This window comes from Gigantopelta aegis, chromosome 3 (genome assembly GCF_016097555.1).
Source record: "Gigantopelta aegis isolate Gae_Host chromosome 3, Gae_host_genome, whole genome shotgun sequence".
Lineage (NCBI taxonomy): Eukaryota > Metazoa > Mollusca > Gastropoda > Neomphalida > Peltospiridae > Gigantopelta > Gigantopelta aegis.
The window spans coordinates 22,712,361-22,730,677 of NC_054701.1; the positions used below are offsets into that span (position 1 = coordinate 22,712,361).

General features: G+C 35.6%; 1 protein-coding gene across 3 annotated transcripts in view; it reads left to right on the forward strand.

The window, feature by feature from the left end:
• Positions 1-18,317, forward strand: part of LOC121367710 (squamous cell carcinoma antigen recognized by T-cells 3-like) — a 31,038-nt gene that overhangs the window by 7,558 nt on the left and 5,163 nt on the right. The window contains exons 4-17 of one of the 3 annotated variants that reach the window (XM_041492038.1): positions 310-494; positions 2,059-2,164; positions 4,382-4,506; positions 5,184-5,339; positions 5,968-6,106; positions 7,032-7,139; positions 8,827-8,892; positions 10,523-10,581; positions 11,658-11,767; positions 13,024-13,139; positions 14,743-14,819; positions 15,380-15,556; positions 17,154-17,253; positions 17,709-17,914. In XM_041492038.1, coding sequence (XP_041347972.1) covers positions 310-494; positions 2,059-2,164; positions 4,382-4,506; positions 5,184-5,339; positions 5,968-6,106; positions 7,032-7,139; positions 8,827-8,892; positions 10,523-10,581; positions 11,658-11,767; positions 13,024-13,139; positions 14,743-14,819; positions 15,380-15,556; positions 17,154-17,253; positions 17,709-17,914 — 1,730 coding nt within the window. The remainder of the gene's footprint in view (positions 1-309; positions 495-2,058; positions 2,165-4,381; positions 4,507-5,183; positions 5,340-5,967; positions 6,107-7,031; positions 7,140-8,826; positions 8,893-10,522; positions 10,582-11,657; positions 11,768-13,023; positions 13,140-14,742; positions 14,820-15,379; positions 15,557-17,153; positions 17,254-17,708; positions 17,915-18,317) is intronic. The other 2 variants (XM_041492040.1, XM_041492041.1) reach the window with 2 other exon arrangements.

Sequence of the window (18,317 nt, forward strand, 5' to 3'; positions counted from 1 at the left end):
ATACAAAAAAATATATTTGATATGTAATTACAATCGTTAAAAAGTCTCTGTTAGTCAATAACATCTTAAAAATTTCAGCAAACTCAGGAATGTTCCTTTAACAAAAAATCTATGTCCAGGCTATATCTTTCTTATCAATTCATATAGGGTCATCAAACTTTGCATGCAAGTACAACTTGGAATGGTGGTGTGTTGCGTACCATCATGTACCTCATGGTACTCTTGGGTTTTGTTTGTTTCAATACTGAATAAATTGCAGATATTGTATGTTTCATATTTTAATAATAATTTTATCATATATTTTTCCAGCCGTTCCTCTGTGGCTTGAGTATGTGCAATTCTGTATTGGAGGCATGGGCTCTGATGAAGGAATAAAAAAGATTCGCTCAGTGTTTGAAAAGGCACTAACAGCAGTTGGTCTTCATGTTAGTCAGGGAAACAACATTTGGGAAGCATATAGAGAATTTGAAAATGCTTTGTTAACTCAGTTGCTGGTAAGTGACCTAGATATAAACTGATGATCAAAAGAAAGTATACCAATTATTTTTTCAAAGTATTAAAAACAACACAAAACACAAGTTGATGCAAATGTTATATTTTGAAAGTATAATAATTTGGCTATAAATAAACACGAGTATACTCAATAAAACCAATAAAATGATAATATCACAGTTCACAACAGCACTAGGGGTGAAATGTGCGATTTCATAAAGGACCACTCATAACGAAGGTGAATAAATTTGACCACAAAGAACATGTTTCAATAGCGTGTATGTCCACCATGTGCAAGTATGCAAGCATCGACCCGACGTCGGACAGATTTCCGTCAATGACAATAAGGTCTGTCCGCTGTTGGCCACAGATACCGCCCCAAACCATCACAGATCCACCACCAAATGGTTCAGTCTCCTGAACACAGCACGGAGCTGTTCTCTCTCCTGCACATTGGTATATTCGAGTCCTGCCATCAGCTCTGAATAACTGGAACCTGCTCTCATCAGAAAAGAATACACGTTGCCAGTTCCGATGTTGCCAACGTTGAAACTGACGTGCCCAACGTAAACGTTGAAGTCGATGTTGCCTCGTCAATGTCATCCCTCTGAATGGTCGATAGGCCCTGATACCATGCTGTCATAGTCGACGACGTACAGTGTGACGACTGATGACATGTCCAAGGCCAGTCGCTGCAGATGACGTCATAGTGAGGAATCTGTTACGTAAGTGTAAGATGCGGAGATGGCAGTCCTCGTTGGCTGTTGTGACGCGGGGTCTTCCACTTCATGGTCTGTTTGCAGTCCTGCCAGTCACCCTGTAACGCTGTACCAACCTGGTGATCATCAATTTTGTGCAATTCAGGATTCTTGCCACATGGCCATAACTTGCACCATACCAATAGCTCTCTCTCTTTCTTCAGCAGTTAGCCTTGCCATGTTCTCTGGTGTTTTACTGTTGAATGAGGCATGTTCTCAGCAATGGCACCCTTTTTTACACCCTTATGTGCATGAGTATCATGTTTCTCGTGCAGTATAAATTTGATGAATAAACTAATTTTGCACGTGCGGCATCGCCCAAACGCAGCGATGTGCGACTATTCGTCATTGATTGTATTATAATGAACAATACTGGAACCTTCCATGAACGTGTATTGTGTTTATTTATAATAAAAATAATTGGTATACTTTCTTTTGATCGTCAGTTTATGTGTGAATAATTTCTTCTGAATTCAGAATGGGGGGGGGGGTATTGTGAGGTTTAGGGGGGTGGAGGGTAAATTGTAACTTTGAAATTGCTTTTATATGAAGTAAATCACATTAATTGTAACAGATTTCTAAACTTGGTTATAACAAGAAATTCATGATTTGTTGGAACTTAAATATAATTGCCAAATAAGGTAGTAGTAAAATCATTTATAACAGCAATGAAAATGGACCCCCACCCACAAGTTACCAAGCAAGCAAATTGGTTTTGTTTTAAGATTCTAACACCACTATAGAAACTTCTTCATTTATTTTGTTTATAGGAGTATTTTATTTAAAAAAAATTCATAATCCTTTGTAGCCACAGCCAGGCACAGAAGTTACAAAGGATCAAGAAGATGCATTCAACGTTCAGAACAAGAGACTGGATTCCATATTTAAAAGACAGCTAGCTATTCCACTCTTAGGTAAGAAAATATAAAGATTATTACACACTTGCATGTACTACACAAATGTATTAAACAGAGGAACTTTTATCTTATTTTGTTCCCAAAACAATAACAAGGAATGTGTTACCATTAGAGTTTAATAATTTGCTTAGTAACCAATCAAAGAAGAATACAAAAACAGGAAATCAAAGATTGTGCCAGATTTCAAAGCATCCTATAAAAACTTTTAAATGTTTTGTGTGAGAAAGCCTGAAACACATATAGTTTGTATTTGCACAACCAATTTATAGCCATGTAAATGGAAGGAAGGAAATATTTTATTTAACGAGACATTCAACACATTTTATTTACAGTTATATGGTTAAGGACCACACAGATATTGAGACAGGAAACCCACTGTTGCCACTTCATGGGCTATTCTTTTTGATTAGCAGCAAGGGATCTTTTATATGCACCATCCCATAGACAGGATAACACATACCACGGACTTTGGTATACCAGTCGTGGTGCACTGGCTGGAGCGAGAAATAGCCCAATGGGCCCACCTACGGGGATCGATCCCACACTGACCGCGCATCGAGCGAGCGCTGTACCACTGGGCTACGTCTCACCCCCCCCCATAAGAATGAAGATCATAAATGTGATATGAACACTGTTTAAATACGACCAGAGTTGATTATAAACAGTTTGTTACTTATGTTAACTTCATGGGCTATTCTTTTCAATTAGCAGCAAGGGATCTTTTATATGCACCATCCCATAGACAGGATAAAAACATATCACAGACTTTGGTATACCAGTCGTGGTGCACTGGCTGAAGCGAGAAATAGCCCGATGGGCCCACTTACGGGGAACGATCCCAGACCGACCGCGCATCAAGTCAACTGGGCTACGTCCCGCCCAGACCTGTCAACCTTTAGTCAAGAGAAAGCAGGAGGTGTGTTGAAAAAGCAGGAGATTTTTTAACTGCACACGATTTAACACAACTTTTAAAAAAGTACTACAATAAGTTATATGAACACTACATAATGTCATGTATACTTGTCAACCTTAGTTATTGGCATTAAAAAAATTATAATAATAATAAAAAAATTAAATAAAAAAATATTAATTTAAAATAAATTATATATATATATTAAATTTTGTTTTAATTATTTTTAAATATTATTATAATTTAATACATATTTTTAAAAATAACTCTTTTATCAAAAAATCTTAACACTAACAAATTTAAACATTAATTAGTACATTTACGATATTACACTTACAGATTGCATCATCGTTATTTGTGTTTCGTGAAAAGTAGACCCAAGACAAATTTATATAGGCCTAAATCTTATAAATTAATATTCAGTTTTTACTACAATAAGGTACAGTGGTGTGGTACTTATTTAAAATCACCATAACCATGCAATAAACATTGTATTTCCACTAATCATTTCTACTAATCATATGTAAAAGCTCATTACTGACATCGTGTGAAATATACCGGAATTATACCTATTTCCGTGAGTAACGTTATGTCAAACACAAGATTTATTAATCGTAGGAAAATAATCCCTTGAAGTGTACTCTTGTTACTAACATTTTACTGCACAAACCTACATCGTGTGTATTGATGCATGTGTTCGCTGTCTACTCTAGCACTTCCAGCCATAGAACTTTGCGTTATGGGAAGACATTTTACGAGTCAGAGGTGTTATTAGGACTAAATTGGATAGTTTTATATATGGCAACACTGAATGTCAATACACAGCCACGGTAGCTTGAATTTGTTTTATGCTTAGAAAATAACAATTTCCTGGGAGAAACGTTTTTTCCTGCGGGAGACTTGATCAAATACCGGGAGTCTCCCGCGGAATCCAGGAGGGTTGACAGGTCTGGTCCCGCCTCCATGTAAATGGTGCCCTAAAAACTTGCAGGAACATGCATGAATGAAATTACTGTTCTCTTAATTTTCAGAGGCCTGTTTGTGGCACCAATTTTGTTTTAACTATGTGTATTATCATAACATTCACAGAAAACATAAATGTTCAAACTTTAATATCTTGGCTAGGGATTTTTAGCACTATGATATCGTGAAACCATCATAGGCTATGATGTCACTACAACACTCCATAGTGACATCATAGCTTACAATGGTTTTACGATATCGTAGCGCTAACATAGCTTCGAAAATTTGGATCCAGGCCAAATCGACATATGATTAGTTACAGTGGTTTTACGTGTTGATAGGAATGGAGGAGACTCTACAGGAGTACAAGGACTGGAGTGGCTGTGAGGTGGACCAGAAGACAATGAGGGCGTACAGTAAAGCCCTTGTAATGGTGAAGAAACTCACTCCCTTGGAAGATGCTCTGGTAGTTGTTCATTTGGATTTGTTAGAAACATGATTCATTTAATGATTGTCTGTTATTTTTTATATGTTCATTGGGGTATGAACGAAAAATATCTGCAAACTAATTAAGTAAACACCCTGTTGGAAGTAGATCATCAAACTTCAACAGAACGTCAGTTTATTTTGACAACAAAAGTTTTAGAAGAAAAAAAAGTTGATCAAAGATTGGGTGCCTTTGCAAATATCCAGACCAAGATACATATAGTTTTAACTGGTATATCCAGTCATTACTTACATCCATATAATATGTCACAAATCAAATTAGCAACACTGTTTACTTGATGTATCTAGGTATAACTGTTTTAATAAAAGCATGTCTGCAAAAGCTTGTTAATTAAATCTTATCTTGACCTTTAATAATAGCTGTTTTTAAAGTGTCCAAAATTAAATGCAGTGAACAGTTTGTTGCAAATATATCCATATGCCAATTTATTTATTTGTTTGTTCATTTATTCCTTTATTTATTTTTATGTATAAAATTGTAATAAATCAGCATCCTGCCATGTCAAAATCTTAGCAAGATGAACCATTTTATTAAAAAAAATATATAAAACAAATAACACCTGGTAGTTATTGACTTCAAATTGAGTGTCTTCTTTGCTGGGTACAAACATGTTGAGTGTTTTTTTCTTTGTTTAGTCCAGTGCTGCCAGTCCTAGATGGAAGGAATACCAAGCTATTATTGAGTTTGAAAAGAAGGAGGGTGACCCAGTGCGAATACAGTTGGCGTTTGAGAGAGCAATACAGGAAAACTGCCTGAGTCCTGATATTTGGAGTCAGTACACTAAGTATTTGGTAAGTTTGTTCAAATAACATTACTCTAATACTTTTGTGTGAGAAATTAATGTTGGTTTTATGAATTACAAGCACATTAGAGTTTAAGCCAGAAAATTAATATTAATTAATTAATTAACATCTTAAAGAAAATATGCAGCTAATTTCACATTTGTCTCATCCAGACACATTTAACATGATAATTTTAATACATTTTGGCTAAATTTTTGTGAAATATATTTGACAAATTTAAAGTTTTAAAATATATTCGATAAATTCAAAGTTGGTATAAAATATATTTGACTCTGTAGATACAACTCTGATACAAGAACTCTACCAAATTATTTATTAACTTTCAAGAGTTGCAGAAACCTATGGTTATTTTTCAACAAAGTATCAATCATTACATGAAATTATTTTTTCAAATTAAAATGTAAAAAAATTGCCAGTTGTTTTTAAAATTTGCAGTTGGCAAATTTGGCGATTTCTCAAGCTAGCTAAGTCTTGAAAGTATACAATTGTTTTCAATGGATGTTTTGTGTTTTGTTCAGGACTTCAGTTTGAAAATTAAGCCTATCATCCTGCCTGTGTACGAATGAGTCTTGAAAGTGTACAATTGTTTTCAATGGATGTTTTATGTTTAATTCAGGACTTCAGTTTGAAAATTAAGTCTATCATCCTGCCTGTGTATGAACGAGCTCTTCGGAACTGTCCCTGGTCTTCACCACTCTGGCAGAACTACTTGCTGGCTCTCGAGAGACACGGGGAAAGCTTTGACAAGGTTAAAGGTATGTTTTTTAGTTTTATAGCAAACTATTTTCATCAAGTTACATCTGTTCATGTTAAATATGTTTAAAATATAAATCAGGATGACTGAACTTAAATACTGATCTGTGTAAATGTTAATTCTTGTATTGGTGACCGAAATGGAATTTCAGGGACTGTTCTGAAGATAAACATATATATTGTTATCTTCATTTCACTATTACAAAACAGCATTCATTTTATCATTGAAAGAATTTCCTTGAAATAAAGTATTTTATAATAGTTGATATATCGTTTCTTAATTCAAATGCCTTTTCAGTCAAGTCTAAATTAAGTGGTAGTTTTTTCTTAGGTAAATAGTATTGTGTGTAAATAGCTGGTAGGTTTTTTTTAATGTAAATAAATGGAAGTGTTGTTGTATAACAGTTATGTATGACAGTTTTAGATGCCAGTTGGTGCTACGTTGAGTGGGTACAAGTTTATAATTTTTACTCACATATATTCACTTATAATTTTTTTAGTTTTTACAATTTTTGTATTTTATATCAGTTAATGTTGACTAAAATTAGGCGAAAAATTGAAAAAGTTGCATTTACTTACCGGCATTTGTGGCCAGCTGTCCAGTATTTATGTCTTTTATTCTCAATAACAGTGGTTTTCTGACCAGAATTCTTTTTTTTTTTAACGAATTACTGTTCATAATCCCTTTGGTGATTTTCGTTGTTGGTAAAACGATGAAATTTATTGATCCCTGAAAATGATCGCAATGTGCTGCCATTGTTGTCAAAATTACAAGTTATTTTTCAAAGAAAAGCAACACCTAAAGATCCAGGAAGCTGGATTGACATCTGTTTCCTGTTATACAAGTATGCAAAACGGCATGACGTTGGGTGGGATATCTTGCCTGCAGTAGTCAGAAGGTTAAGTTTGGGGGTGGGGTTTTTTCAGAAACTGTGGACAAGGCACTGATGGCTGGCTTCACACAAAGCGCGGACTACCTGCTGGTGTGGACAACGTACTGTGACTTTCTGCGCAGACGGATTGACTGGAACACAGGTACGTTAATATACTGACACATGTAATGAAAATGCAAAACAGATATTATTCAATATTTTGTTGTGATTAATGAAAAATATATTTATTGGACTTAAAATAACAATTTATGAGAGGAAGCCATTGATTGGTACTTTTGTCTGGGTTTTAATCCTGGTTTTGTTCTCGTTACACATACAATAGCAGAAACACACAAATTGGTGTGGAATGCGTTCATTACATGCTCAATCATGCTGCATGCAAAGCACGTGAAATGCCAGTATGTGGACACCTAAAAGTCACGTAACGGTGTCATATTCCTCGTCACATTAAGAATGCCACGACTCGGAGAAGAACAAAGGGAGCGAGCGTTGGGCATGGTTCAAGGGGGACTTCGCAAAGCCAAGTTGCTTGGACCTTCAGAGTCCATCCATCAACTATTGGACGACTTGTTGAACCTCATCAACAGACCAGTAGTGTCTGTGATCGACCTCGACCTGGTCAACGTCCCGTTACGACCCCACACCAAGATCGGCAGATTCGACGACATCACCTCCGTGACCGGTTCAGAACTGCGATGATGACAGCAAGCAACATGATAGGACATCATGGAAGGCCTATCCATCCGATGACGGTCATCCATCGACTCAGAACGGCTGGACTCAGATGCAGACACGCGTACAACGGTAACAGCATGACACCGCAACATCGTGCTGCGAGACTACAGTTTGCTCTCCAGAATGGTAATCATCCACCATCTTCCTCTTATAAATTGTTATTTTAAGTCCAATAAATCTATTTTACATTAATCACAACAAAATATTGAAATATATCTGTTTTGTGTTTTCATTGTGTGTCAGTATAGGAGTGAGATGAAATTACTGTTAATCATAAAAGTTTAGCAGTCTTAAAATTTAACAAAATCCAGATAAGTGACATATTACCAACAAAACAGCAGGGTCATCATATTAGAAACTAAAAAAAAGAATAAGCTTAAGTTGTAGGATCAGCTGAAATAATGTTTTTGACAAATCTTGACAACTTAAATTTAGTCGAAAATTGCAATAACGTGCTTGCAACCTAACTATTGTTGTTTGGTGGCCTTTTAGTTTAATCTATAGCATGTAACCAGTGCTGTATATTTAAATAATCACCAACAAAATATTGCACAAAAGGGTTTTTTTCGACAGTCTGCTCTACGTATCTTTAAATTTAGCATCATGAAATATTAACATCTTATTATGTAACATTTAGTGAAATATCTAAAAGTATCAGTCCATTAATGACGATAACACATTTTAGAGTTAAAATTTTACTATTTCACTCTAAAATGTGTTATCGTCACTGTAAGAATGCCGGAACTATTTTGCAACTGGCATTTTAAAACTAAAGGTAAATTGCCAAAAGTTATATAATAAATAGAAAATTTCATGTTTTTTGTCAAATATGATTTATATCTCATCTTGTGAAGTTTGCAATCATATCACACTCGTCGTGCAAGCGCAACTCGTGAGATATGATTGCAAACTTCACTCGATGAGATATAAATTATATTTGACAAAAAAAGAGAAATATCCTATCTTTACAAGGCCTCTATAAATTCGCTTACATTTCCTGATTTACAGTTTCTGTGTAAACTCATCCAATAATCTTTTGTTTTTATTAGTTTTTATTAGAATAAAAATAAAATATATTTTGTTGTTGGTTTCAGATCACAAGAGTGAACTTGATTTATTCAGAGAAACGATAGCATCAGCCATTGACCACTTGACAGAAAGTAAGTTGTTAGCTGTCAGTGATGCAGATCATCGTAGTATAGCAAGTTGCTTGGTTTTTTCAAAAAACCCAGTTACATACAGTTACTAGGTGGATGAATGTAGAGATATATATTTTTTATTTATTTACCAGGCAGTTGTTTGCGCATATTTCTGTGCATGTGGACATTTTAAATAATTTTGTGGGGGTTTTGTTGTTGTTTTTAAATATTGATTTCTTATACAAATGTTTAAAGGAGGGGACAATCAAGGCATTTGACCTGGTATGCGTATTCAACGATATGTAATGCACATTATTGCTTAATATCAACAAGTATAATCGTATAGTTAATTAATAAAACGGTTAAACGTGAAGGCTATTATATATAACGGGCTCAGCCATTTTGTACCATCCTAGTGAATACGTCTTCTGGCGAGCTGGTGGTTACGTAATACCTAACATGTCACGTCAGGAATTAGTCTTTGAACTGAAGAAACAAAACATACCTGATTTTTGCGGATGCATCGCAATATTCTGTAATAATAGTCATCCCAGTAAGCCAGCAACAATTGTATATTATTTTTAATACAAAATAAACCTCTATTGTCAAAGTGTTGAAATAACTGTATTATGGTTTGTACATAAATTAACCCACGTACTGAAATAATAATCAGTGTTTTCTTAGTTAATTGGTCGTTTCTTTCCGTGGCCTGTACCTGTGATTCCTGATTGGCAGGTGTATATTTAGACGGTCCCCAGACACTGTGTCTAGAAACACTAAAAAGAGGTGCCTCTTTTATTAAGATCACAGGGTATTGTGTGTTAACCGCACGGACACCCCTCTAATCGTAATCGATCAGCCGTCTTGCTTTATTATTGTAAGTAATCCTGTAAAACCCTTGATCAAGTAGACTTTCCCATCTAAAATCACAAAACTGACCAATTACGTAGTCCCAAAGAAAAGAAAATTATCACTTGGGTATCGTGAGTGGTCATTTTTGCTTGAACGTAGTATACCAATAGGCTTAATAATATGCATTTTTTTCTTTGGATTTTTAAAAAAGAAATACTGTAACACCATTTCGTTCTATTGATGCAAATTGAAATATATTTTGTTAAATAGTTTATTATACTATCAAGTCATTTATGTTGTTTTACAAGTCAGGTTGATGAAAGCGAAGCGCCTTGTCGTAAATTAGAGCGTTTGTTTATACTGTGCATAGAGCAGATGGACAGAGCTGACGTCACTTCGCCCCAAGCTATACCACCAGACATCAAAAAACCCAAAACAAAATGGCTGCCCCCAGTTAGCAGGAATAATCATGGTTTTTTATTAACTCTAAAATTACGCGTTTTTCATTTGCTAAAGTGCCAGTATGTGTTGGTGGTCCAGGTATGCATCTTTCCAACACATAAATCTCTTGTTTGAGTTTACTCTACCTTTAATGGTATATTTAAACAAGAATCTGGTTGGGGGTAATAGAATATCAGAAAGTTAAATGTGTAACACAGTTTTCATAATCAGTTGGTATGTTTTCATTATACATTGTGATCTTAAATCCATTTCTTTTCTCTTTTTTTGTTATTAGTATACAATTGTTGCTAAACTATGTTAAGATACATTTTACTTTGTGAGTAAACTTTGTTTCCAGATTTTGGAAAAGAGGGTGATCCAAATGGATTTCTTCGAAGTTACTGGGCTCTGATTGAAGTAAGGATAGGTCCAGGTTTTGTTTTTATATCACAGATCATTTTGTTTCAAAATGTTAACTAGTTGTGGCTAATTGAATGTAAATTAAGTAGTGACTAATCAAAATTAAAAAAAGAAAATGTTCCCTCCTTTCTATCTTTGACATGTTGATGTTTATGAAGTCTGGATTCTGTGTTTGCTTACCCTGTACAGACTGGAGTACCAGTGGTTCACTCACTATTTGACTTGATGTCACTTCTGGTGTTTGCTTACCCTGTACAGACTGGAGTACCAGTGGTTCACTCACTATTTGACTTGATGTCACTTCTGGTGTTTGCTTACCCTGTACAGACTGGAGTACCAGTGGTTCACTCACTATTTGACTTGATGTCACTTCTGGTGTTTGCTTACCCTGTACAGACTGGAGTACCAGTGGTTCACAAACTATTTGACTTGATGTCACTTCTGGTGTTTGCTTACCCTGTACAGACTGGAGTACCAGTGGTTCACTCACTATTTGACTTGATGTCACTTCTGGTGTTTGCTTACCCTGTACAGACTGGAGTACCAGTGGTTCACTCACTATTTGACTTGATGTCACTTCTGGTGTTTGCTTACCCTGTACAGACTGGAGTACCAGTGGTTCACTCACTATTTGACTTGATGTCACTTCTGGTGTTTGCTTACCCTGTACAGACTGGAGTACCAGTGGTTCACTCACTATTTGACTTGATGTCACTTCTGGGTGTATTTGGGTCGGGACATAGTCCAGTGGTAAAGCGCTCGCTTGATGTGCGGTCGGTTTTGGATCGATCCCCATCGGTAGGCCTATTGGGCTATTACTTGTTCCAGCCAGTGCACCACGACTAGCATATCAAAGGCCGTGGTATGTACTACCCTGTCTGTGGGATGGTGCATATAAAAGATCCCTTGCTGCTAATCGGAAAGAGTAGCCCATGAAGTGGCGACAGCAGGTTTCCTCTCAATATATGTGTGGTCCTTAACCATATGTCTGATGCCATATAACCGTAAATAAAATGTGTTGAGTGCATCGTTAAATAAAGTATTTTGTACTGAAAACAATATCTGTGTTTTAGGCAAAATTCTGCAAGAACATGGAAAAGGCTCGTGAACTGTGGAATGGATTGATGACTGAAGGGCATGGCAATACAGCAGCCATGTGGCTTGACTATTACAGATTAGATAGGTATGTCATCAGTCTGCCATTTGTAACTTGGCCCTATTAGATGTGATTAATGTATAACCTATTAGATAGGTATGTGATTAATGTATAACTTATTGTTTCAACTTGTAGCTTGATACAGAAATAACAACAAAGAAATCTCCTTTTAGGGGCAGTAACTCAAAGCAGAATAGGGCTTAAGCACAAGTATGTATCATTTGCACAGTGAAAGGATAATGAAATAATTTGTGTTCAACAACATCTCAGTACAGTCACTGGCTGTTGGGTGTCAAGCATGTAGTCTTATTGACATCTGGTTACTGTTACCAAAGTTAGCGACTTAAGGCCATAGGATTTTAAATTTCATGAGAAACACATTTTCGGTTCTATGCCTTGTGATCATGGGAATCTATCAGAAGCTGGGGGGTTTTAAAAATAATTATATATATAATTATTTTCGTTGAATAGTTGTACTCGATATAATAATTATGGGAAAACAAATTTCGGTTCCGTGATTTTACTGACATGCTAACGGAAACAGTTGTCTCCTTGAAATCCGAGGGCTGGACTTATTTTGATGACTGTGCTTTTCAGTTAAGTGGCGTTCTCATTATGCGATTAGTCGCTCTGACTTGTCGCATACGATTTGTCGTAGCAACTATAATCGTGTGTTGGGGAAGATGTTACGTCATAAGATTTGACAATGCTCATCAGTTTAAAAATATTTTGTGGAAAATTTAAGTGCATACAAGTTTCCGGTGGAGTAAAGAAAACATGAATGTAGACAATTTACTAATGGCATTATGTAACAAAACAATTATTGACCACATCTGGACAATAATAAGTTTTATGGACCCAAGACATCTGGCCATTTTGACATGTTTATTAGCAAATGAAAAAATCCGGAAGTGACAAAACTAAATGGTTGTACTTTAATGTGATTTGATTGGCTGAGAGCTTATGATTTGTCGTGAGAAATAGAACAAGTTCAAATCGGTACAATTCCGACACGATTCGTCGTATAAGACTAAAGTCGTTCCGATTTAGGTGTTCTCACAGTACGATTCCATCGCATGCGACAAGTCGGTACGACTAATGAGAATGCCCGTTTAGGAATATCTTATGTAGAGCCAGCAGTTTTCCACTTATTCTCTTGACCAAGTGTTGAAATGACCATACACTAGATTTCAAATAGCCATAAGATACGTTAAATCCAAGGTCGTCTCTTTCTTTTAATTCTTACATTATTCAATAGGGGGTTTTTTCTCCTGTTTTTTTAGGGCCTATGGGAATAACAACAAACATTGTCGCAGAATCCTACAGAAAGCTGTCAACTCTGTCACCGACTGGCCGGAGAGTATTGCTGAAGCATATGTTAACTTTGAAAGAGAGGAAGGTTAGACTTGGAGAACATACTGTAAATCATAAAATATTACAGATCTTAAAATTTAGCAAAATCCAAATAAGTAACATATTAGTGACGTAAAACTTTAGCGAGGTCATATCGAAAATGAAAAAAAAAGAAGCTTAATTTGTAGGATCACCTGAAATAATTTTTGGGACCAATTTGATGTTATGCAGCTTAAAAACATCTTAAATATTGTAGAAAATTGCATTGATGTGCATGTTATTTAATTATTGTTATTGTTTTTGGTTTAATAAACGGCATGTAACCATTGTTGTGTGTTTATTTAATCACTGATAATACAGTTGCACTATAGGGTGTATAACACAAAATAAAATCCCATAGATGACCATAGTAGCATATAACGATTACATGCAACGTATCAATCAACATACACACAACATATATAAATACTAGAACACCTCACCCTTGAAATAAATCACAGAAAATGGGGGGTCAAGCTGCTAGTTTCTGAGATAACAGGAAGCATCCTTCACAACCGCTGTCCTGCAAAAAAATTGACAAGCTTATTTTTATGACATCCCACCTATCTTTCAAGCATCACAGTACATGGTACACTAACACTGGTTAAAATCAAATCGCAGCAAGTTTTTGGTCACATAAAACAATACTTTATTACAACAAGTCCTGTCACATATGTCACTAGTGGCATTTGAGGAACCATAAAATGCTGTATTAAAAGTTGGGTGCACCTCGAACTTTGACCTGGACGAGATGCTATTTGGTAGACTACTACCTATAGGGTTTTTTAATAGTCTTGTATAGCTTTAAATTAGAGTCATGAAATAATAGCATCTTGTATAACCTATTTAAAATATTATGCTTGCTAACATTTCCTGATTTACAGTATTCAGTAGCTCGGCAGCAGAGAACATTTCGTTTTCAAAATCTTGATTAGCGATATTTCTAGCCAGTTGGTTAGCAACTACTATTTAATGTTCCAAACTTGCATAGCAAATTGCGACATGATACTGAACAAAGTGTTCCCTGAGCAGTTCTCTTACTATCATCTAGCTAAAAATTAAAAAAATATATCCATTAATTTGCAGGATTTTAGGTCACATAATGTTACCCTCCATACTCTGGCAGAAAGCCATCTCAGTGACATGAGATGAGATGTATCTCAGTACTAAAGTGTTCGTGTGAGGTGTGATACATCACTGGATTGCTCATCATCACTGATAGACTTTATAGAGAGTGTTCTCAGCCCATGCACCCATAGCCCCGTGACTGGTACATCAAAGCTTGTGACATGTGTTGTTCCTACATGTATCTGTGGTAACAGTGCATACAAACAATCTCAAGTGTTGAAATAATCAAATTTGAGACTCCAAATAACTAATTTGAAACGGTTTGTAAGACTTGGATTGTATCGTGAATAAAAAATAACCAGAATGATTTTTAACCATGGAACTATGAGATTGGTCCCTGCAAGCTAAAGCAGTCCAAATTAATCTTTATATTTGCAGTTTGGTGCTGTTTTTTGTCCTTAATGTAAATGTATCATAGATTTAAGGGAAAAAGACTTGAGCAGATGGATCTATATTGCACCTTGTTTTGTTCTTGTTTGCAGGTACCTTAGAACAGTTTGACCAGGCTGTAGCCAAGTGTGAGAGTCAGCTGCAGAGGATTAAAGAAAGAAAGGAACAGGTTGAATTAAGTTAACAAATAATATACATAACGAAGTAAAATTATTGACCATTACTTGACAAATCCGGATAAATCCAGCTCTCTATGTTAACTTTTTTATCTAGGAGCCAGATGGTGCCTTCTATTTTATATATCGACAGGATGAAATTTTTAGTCACCAAATGAAAAACAATGGTAGCATATGCAACCAAAATTCGTTTCAGTCGTGAGGGCTGAAATTAGGTGCATTTCTGTATGTTATTACCACCTACATTGTGTTTCATCTTTGCCATTTGTGAATAAACATGCCACTGTCTATAGTGGTGAAGTAATATGATACATCAGTTACAACTGGGCACCGCAGGGCCAAGTAAAAAGTTTAATTTTAAAAGATATCTCCTTAGAGAGGTTATATTCTGTACTGATATTCAAAAATGAGGGTTTTACTGTATATGTGTAGGTTTTACTGTATATGTGTAGGTTTTAGCATGATAATTTATGTATAGATTTTAAGCACATAATTTGAGAATGATATGTACACTGTGATGTTTGTTTACTTCTAGATATTCATTTGTTTGTAGGCTGCAGAAAAGGAACATGAGGAAAGTCAGAAGTCTGGTAAAGCGGGAAAGAAATTCACCAAGAATGCAGACAAGTCTACTAACAAAGGAAAAAAGACATCTCCTAAAATGGATAAATCAGCTGTTCGTGGGAACGATGTGTCAAGACAGGAACAGTCAACCACAGTAAAGAGAAAGGTAAATATTTATAGGTTATTAAACAAGCTTCCATTTCTTATGTTTATGTCCTGAGTGAAACTTATTTCACGAGGGACATAAACATGATACAAAATGGTAGTGAGTTTAATATCTTATTTATTACCTATAATTGATTTTAATTTGTATAACACAACTCATTTAGTTCATGTAAGATTGTAATGTGCCAATTGATGATGTCACTTGGCCTTGTAGTGGGACATATCACTTTGATACATACCAAGATATTTTTAACCATATGGGCAATAAATATTTCTTACACCCATTGGTGAGAACACCATGCGTTATTTTTTATAGCTCGTGGTTGTTTACATGTGTTAACAATTTCAAGACATATAACTGGCTGCTCCAAGGTGATGACCAGGTCACCACTGCCATATATCCAATGAAAAACAACACGATGGAAATTAATTACATTGTGACGTATAGCTAACCTGACAATCGTGTCTGTGAGGCGTAAGTTAGCTACAAGTACAATGGCTATAAATAACTTTTAGTAAAAAAAGATGTTAAAATTTGCTTAAAACCGGGTTTTTGAGGATATGTAAGAAATCGAATAATACATTTGTGTCTGTTTAAAAACGTATCAAACTTGCTTTCGCTTGTTAGATACATTTCAAAACAACTCATGAGATAAATGGTATCTAACGGCCACTCATGTATTATTCTTTATATATATTGTCTCTCCATTGCTTCATCTTATATACTGATGGAAAGAAACGAGGGAGTGAACAAGTTGACCGTGTTGTTGGCAGTCTAGTCAACCCTACTGATAATCATTCCCACATTAGACATTTGTATGAAATGCAGACATATCTATGTTAGTAGTAAATTAAATTTGGTCAAAATTCCATGTGTTTCTCTTCTTTTTCTACATCGGTATATTTTAGATGTGTGAAATTTATTATTGCCATAAAGCCTCAGATTACAGTTATCTTCCCATTTGGTTGTCCAAAATCCGGAAATTTGTCCTTGCAAGTAGTCTGCTGTTTGACTGTGATTATTTCATGGCAAACAGCTATGAAGTGGCAACTGTTTGACTGAAGTGACAGGAGAGAGCATTTAGTTGGTAAACATGTGTATCTTGTTGACATTGAAGACTTGTTTGTGGTAATTTCAGCCCATGCAAAAGTAGTGTAACATGGGTGTACTCCGGCCTGGTTTAGAGGGTGTGTTTGTTTAAACCAATATGCTGGGAGAAAGCTGAACAACAGGGGTTGTCCTTTTCAGGGTATGTGTCCCCCATGCAGGCAAAGGTACATACAAAAATCCACAGGCCTGGTGACATTAATAAAAATGTTATAGCCACTAAGGCTATATAAAAACATATAGCAAAATTAATTGTGGTCTGTGGCCATAAGCAGGACAGAAAGATATGTGTACAAGTATGCTCACCTAGGTTTTTAATTAAACGTACCCATGACAGAATGTAATGTAAAATATCTAGCAGCCTGTAATTAATTTTGTTGAGTATTCAATAGATTGATGCTTGTCTTTGTCACCCATCTGGCATTAAACAAAACTAATTCTCTTTTCTTCTAACACCATTTGATTTGACTTGCTTATTAATATTTTACAGATTGATGAATCTGGAGACGGACTAAAAGATGACGAAAGTTTCAAAGTCCCAATGCTTCCAGGATTCAAAGGTGAACCTCCAACTAAAAAAACAAAAACAGGTATATAACAACATACATGTACCCAGTGTAAATATCTTGGATGCAGAATTCAAAGCTGGGTTTGGGTTTTGTTTTTGCTTAATACTGGAAGCCTAAAATCACTACTGTAATTATTTTGTTTCTAAATGATGGCTATAGCGGCAGTTCAGAACTTTATCTACCAAAATTGATAACAAGTGGGATAAGTAATTGGTTGAATAAAATACTTTGAATGTAGATACTTTCAGGTAATATTTTGTTGGGCCTATTTGACAGCTCTATATACTTATCGTACGATTTGACTATCGATAGTTTTCTGGTTTATGTTGTGTATCTTTGGTTCTTTGATTAGTGTAACCTTGCATATAATTACGGCAAACAAACAATTGTTTATAATGTATTTAAAATAAAATATTACACAAAAACATTCATGCTATGTTCAAGGTTATTAATATTTATTTTTATTTATTTTTCAGAAGATGCGGCAAGGGAAAGTATGATCGTGCAACATGATTCCTCCAAAAATATCCGAACAGTATTTGTCAGCAACATACGTTTTGACCTAGACGAAGACAGAATCAAAGAAATATTTTCCAAGTGTGGCAACATCACTGATGTTCGACTGGTTAAGAACTTTAAGGGAAAATCAAAAGGATATGCTTACGTTGAATTTGAAGATGAGGTAGGTATCCGATTCTGTGGGGTTTTCTTGTTATATGGTACTTGGTGATTATTGTCAGCCGTGTCTGATTTCAGTAATTAACTACAGTGGATCCCCAGGTCCAAGTAAAATGTCTTGTTTAAAAGGTTCCAGATACCGAATCCAAACCCAGAGTGAGTTCTCCGCAAGGCTCAATGGGTAGGTGTAAACCACTTGCACCGACCAGTGATCCATAACTGGTTCAACAGAGGCCATGGTTTGTGCTATCCTGTCTGTGGGAAGTGCAAATAAAAGATCCCTTGCTGCTAATCGGAAAGAGTAGCCCATGTAGTGGCGACAGCAGGTTTCCTCTCAAAATCTGTGTGGTCCTTAACCATATGTCTGACGCCATATAACTGTAAATAAAATGTGTTGAGTGTGTCGT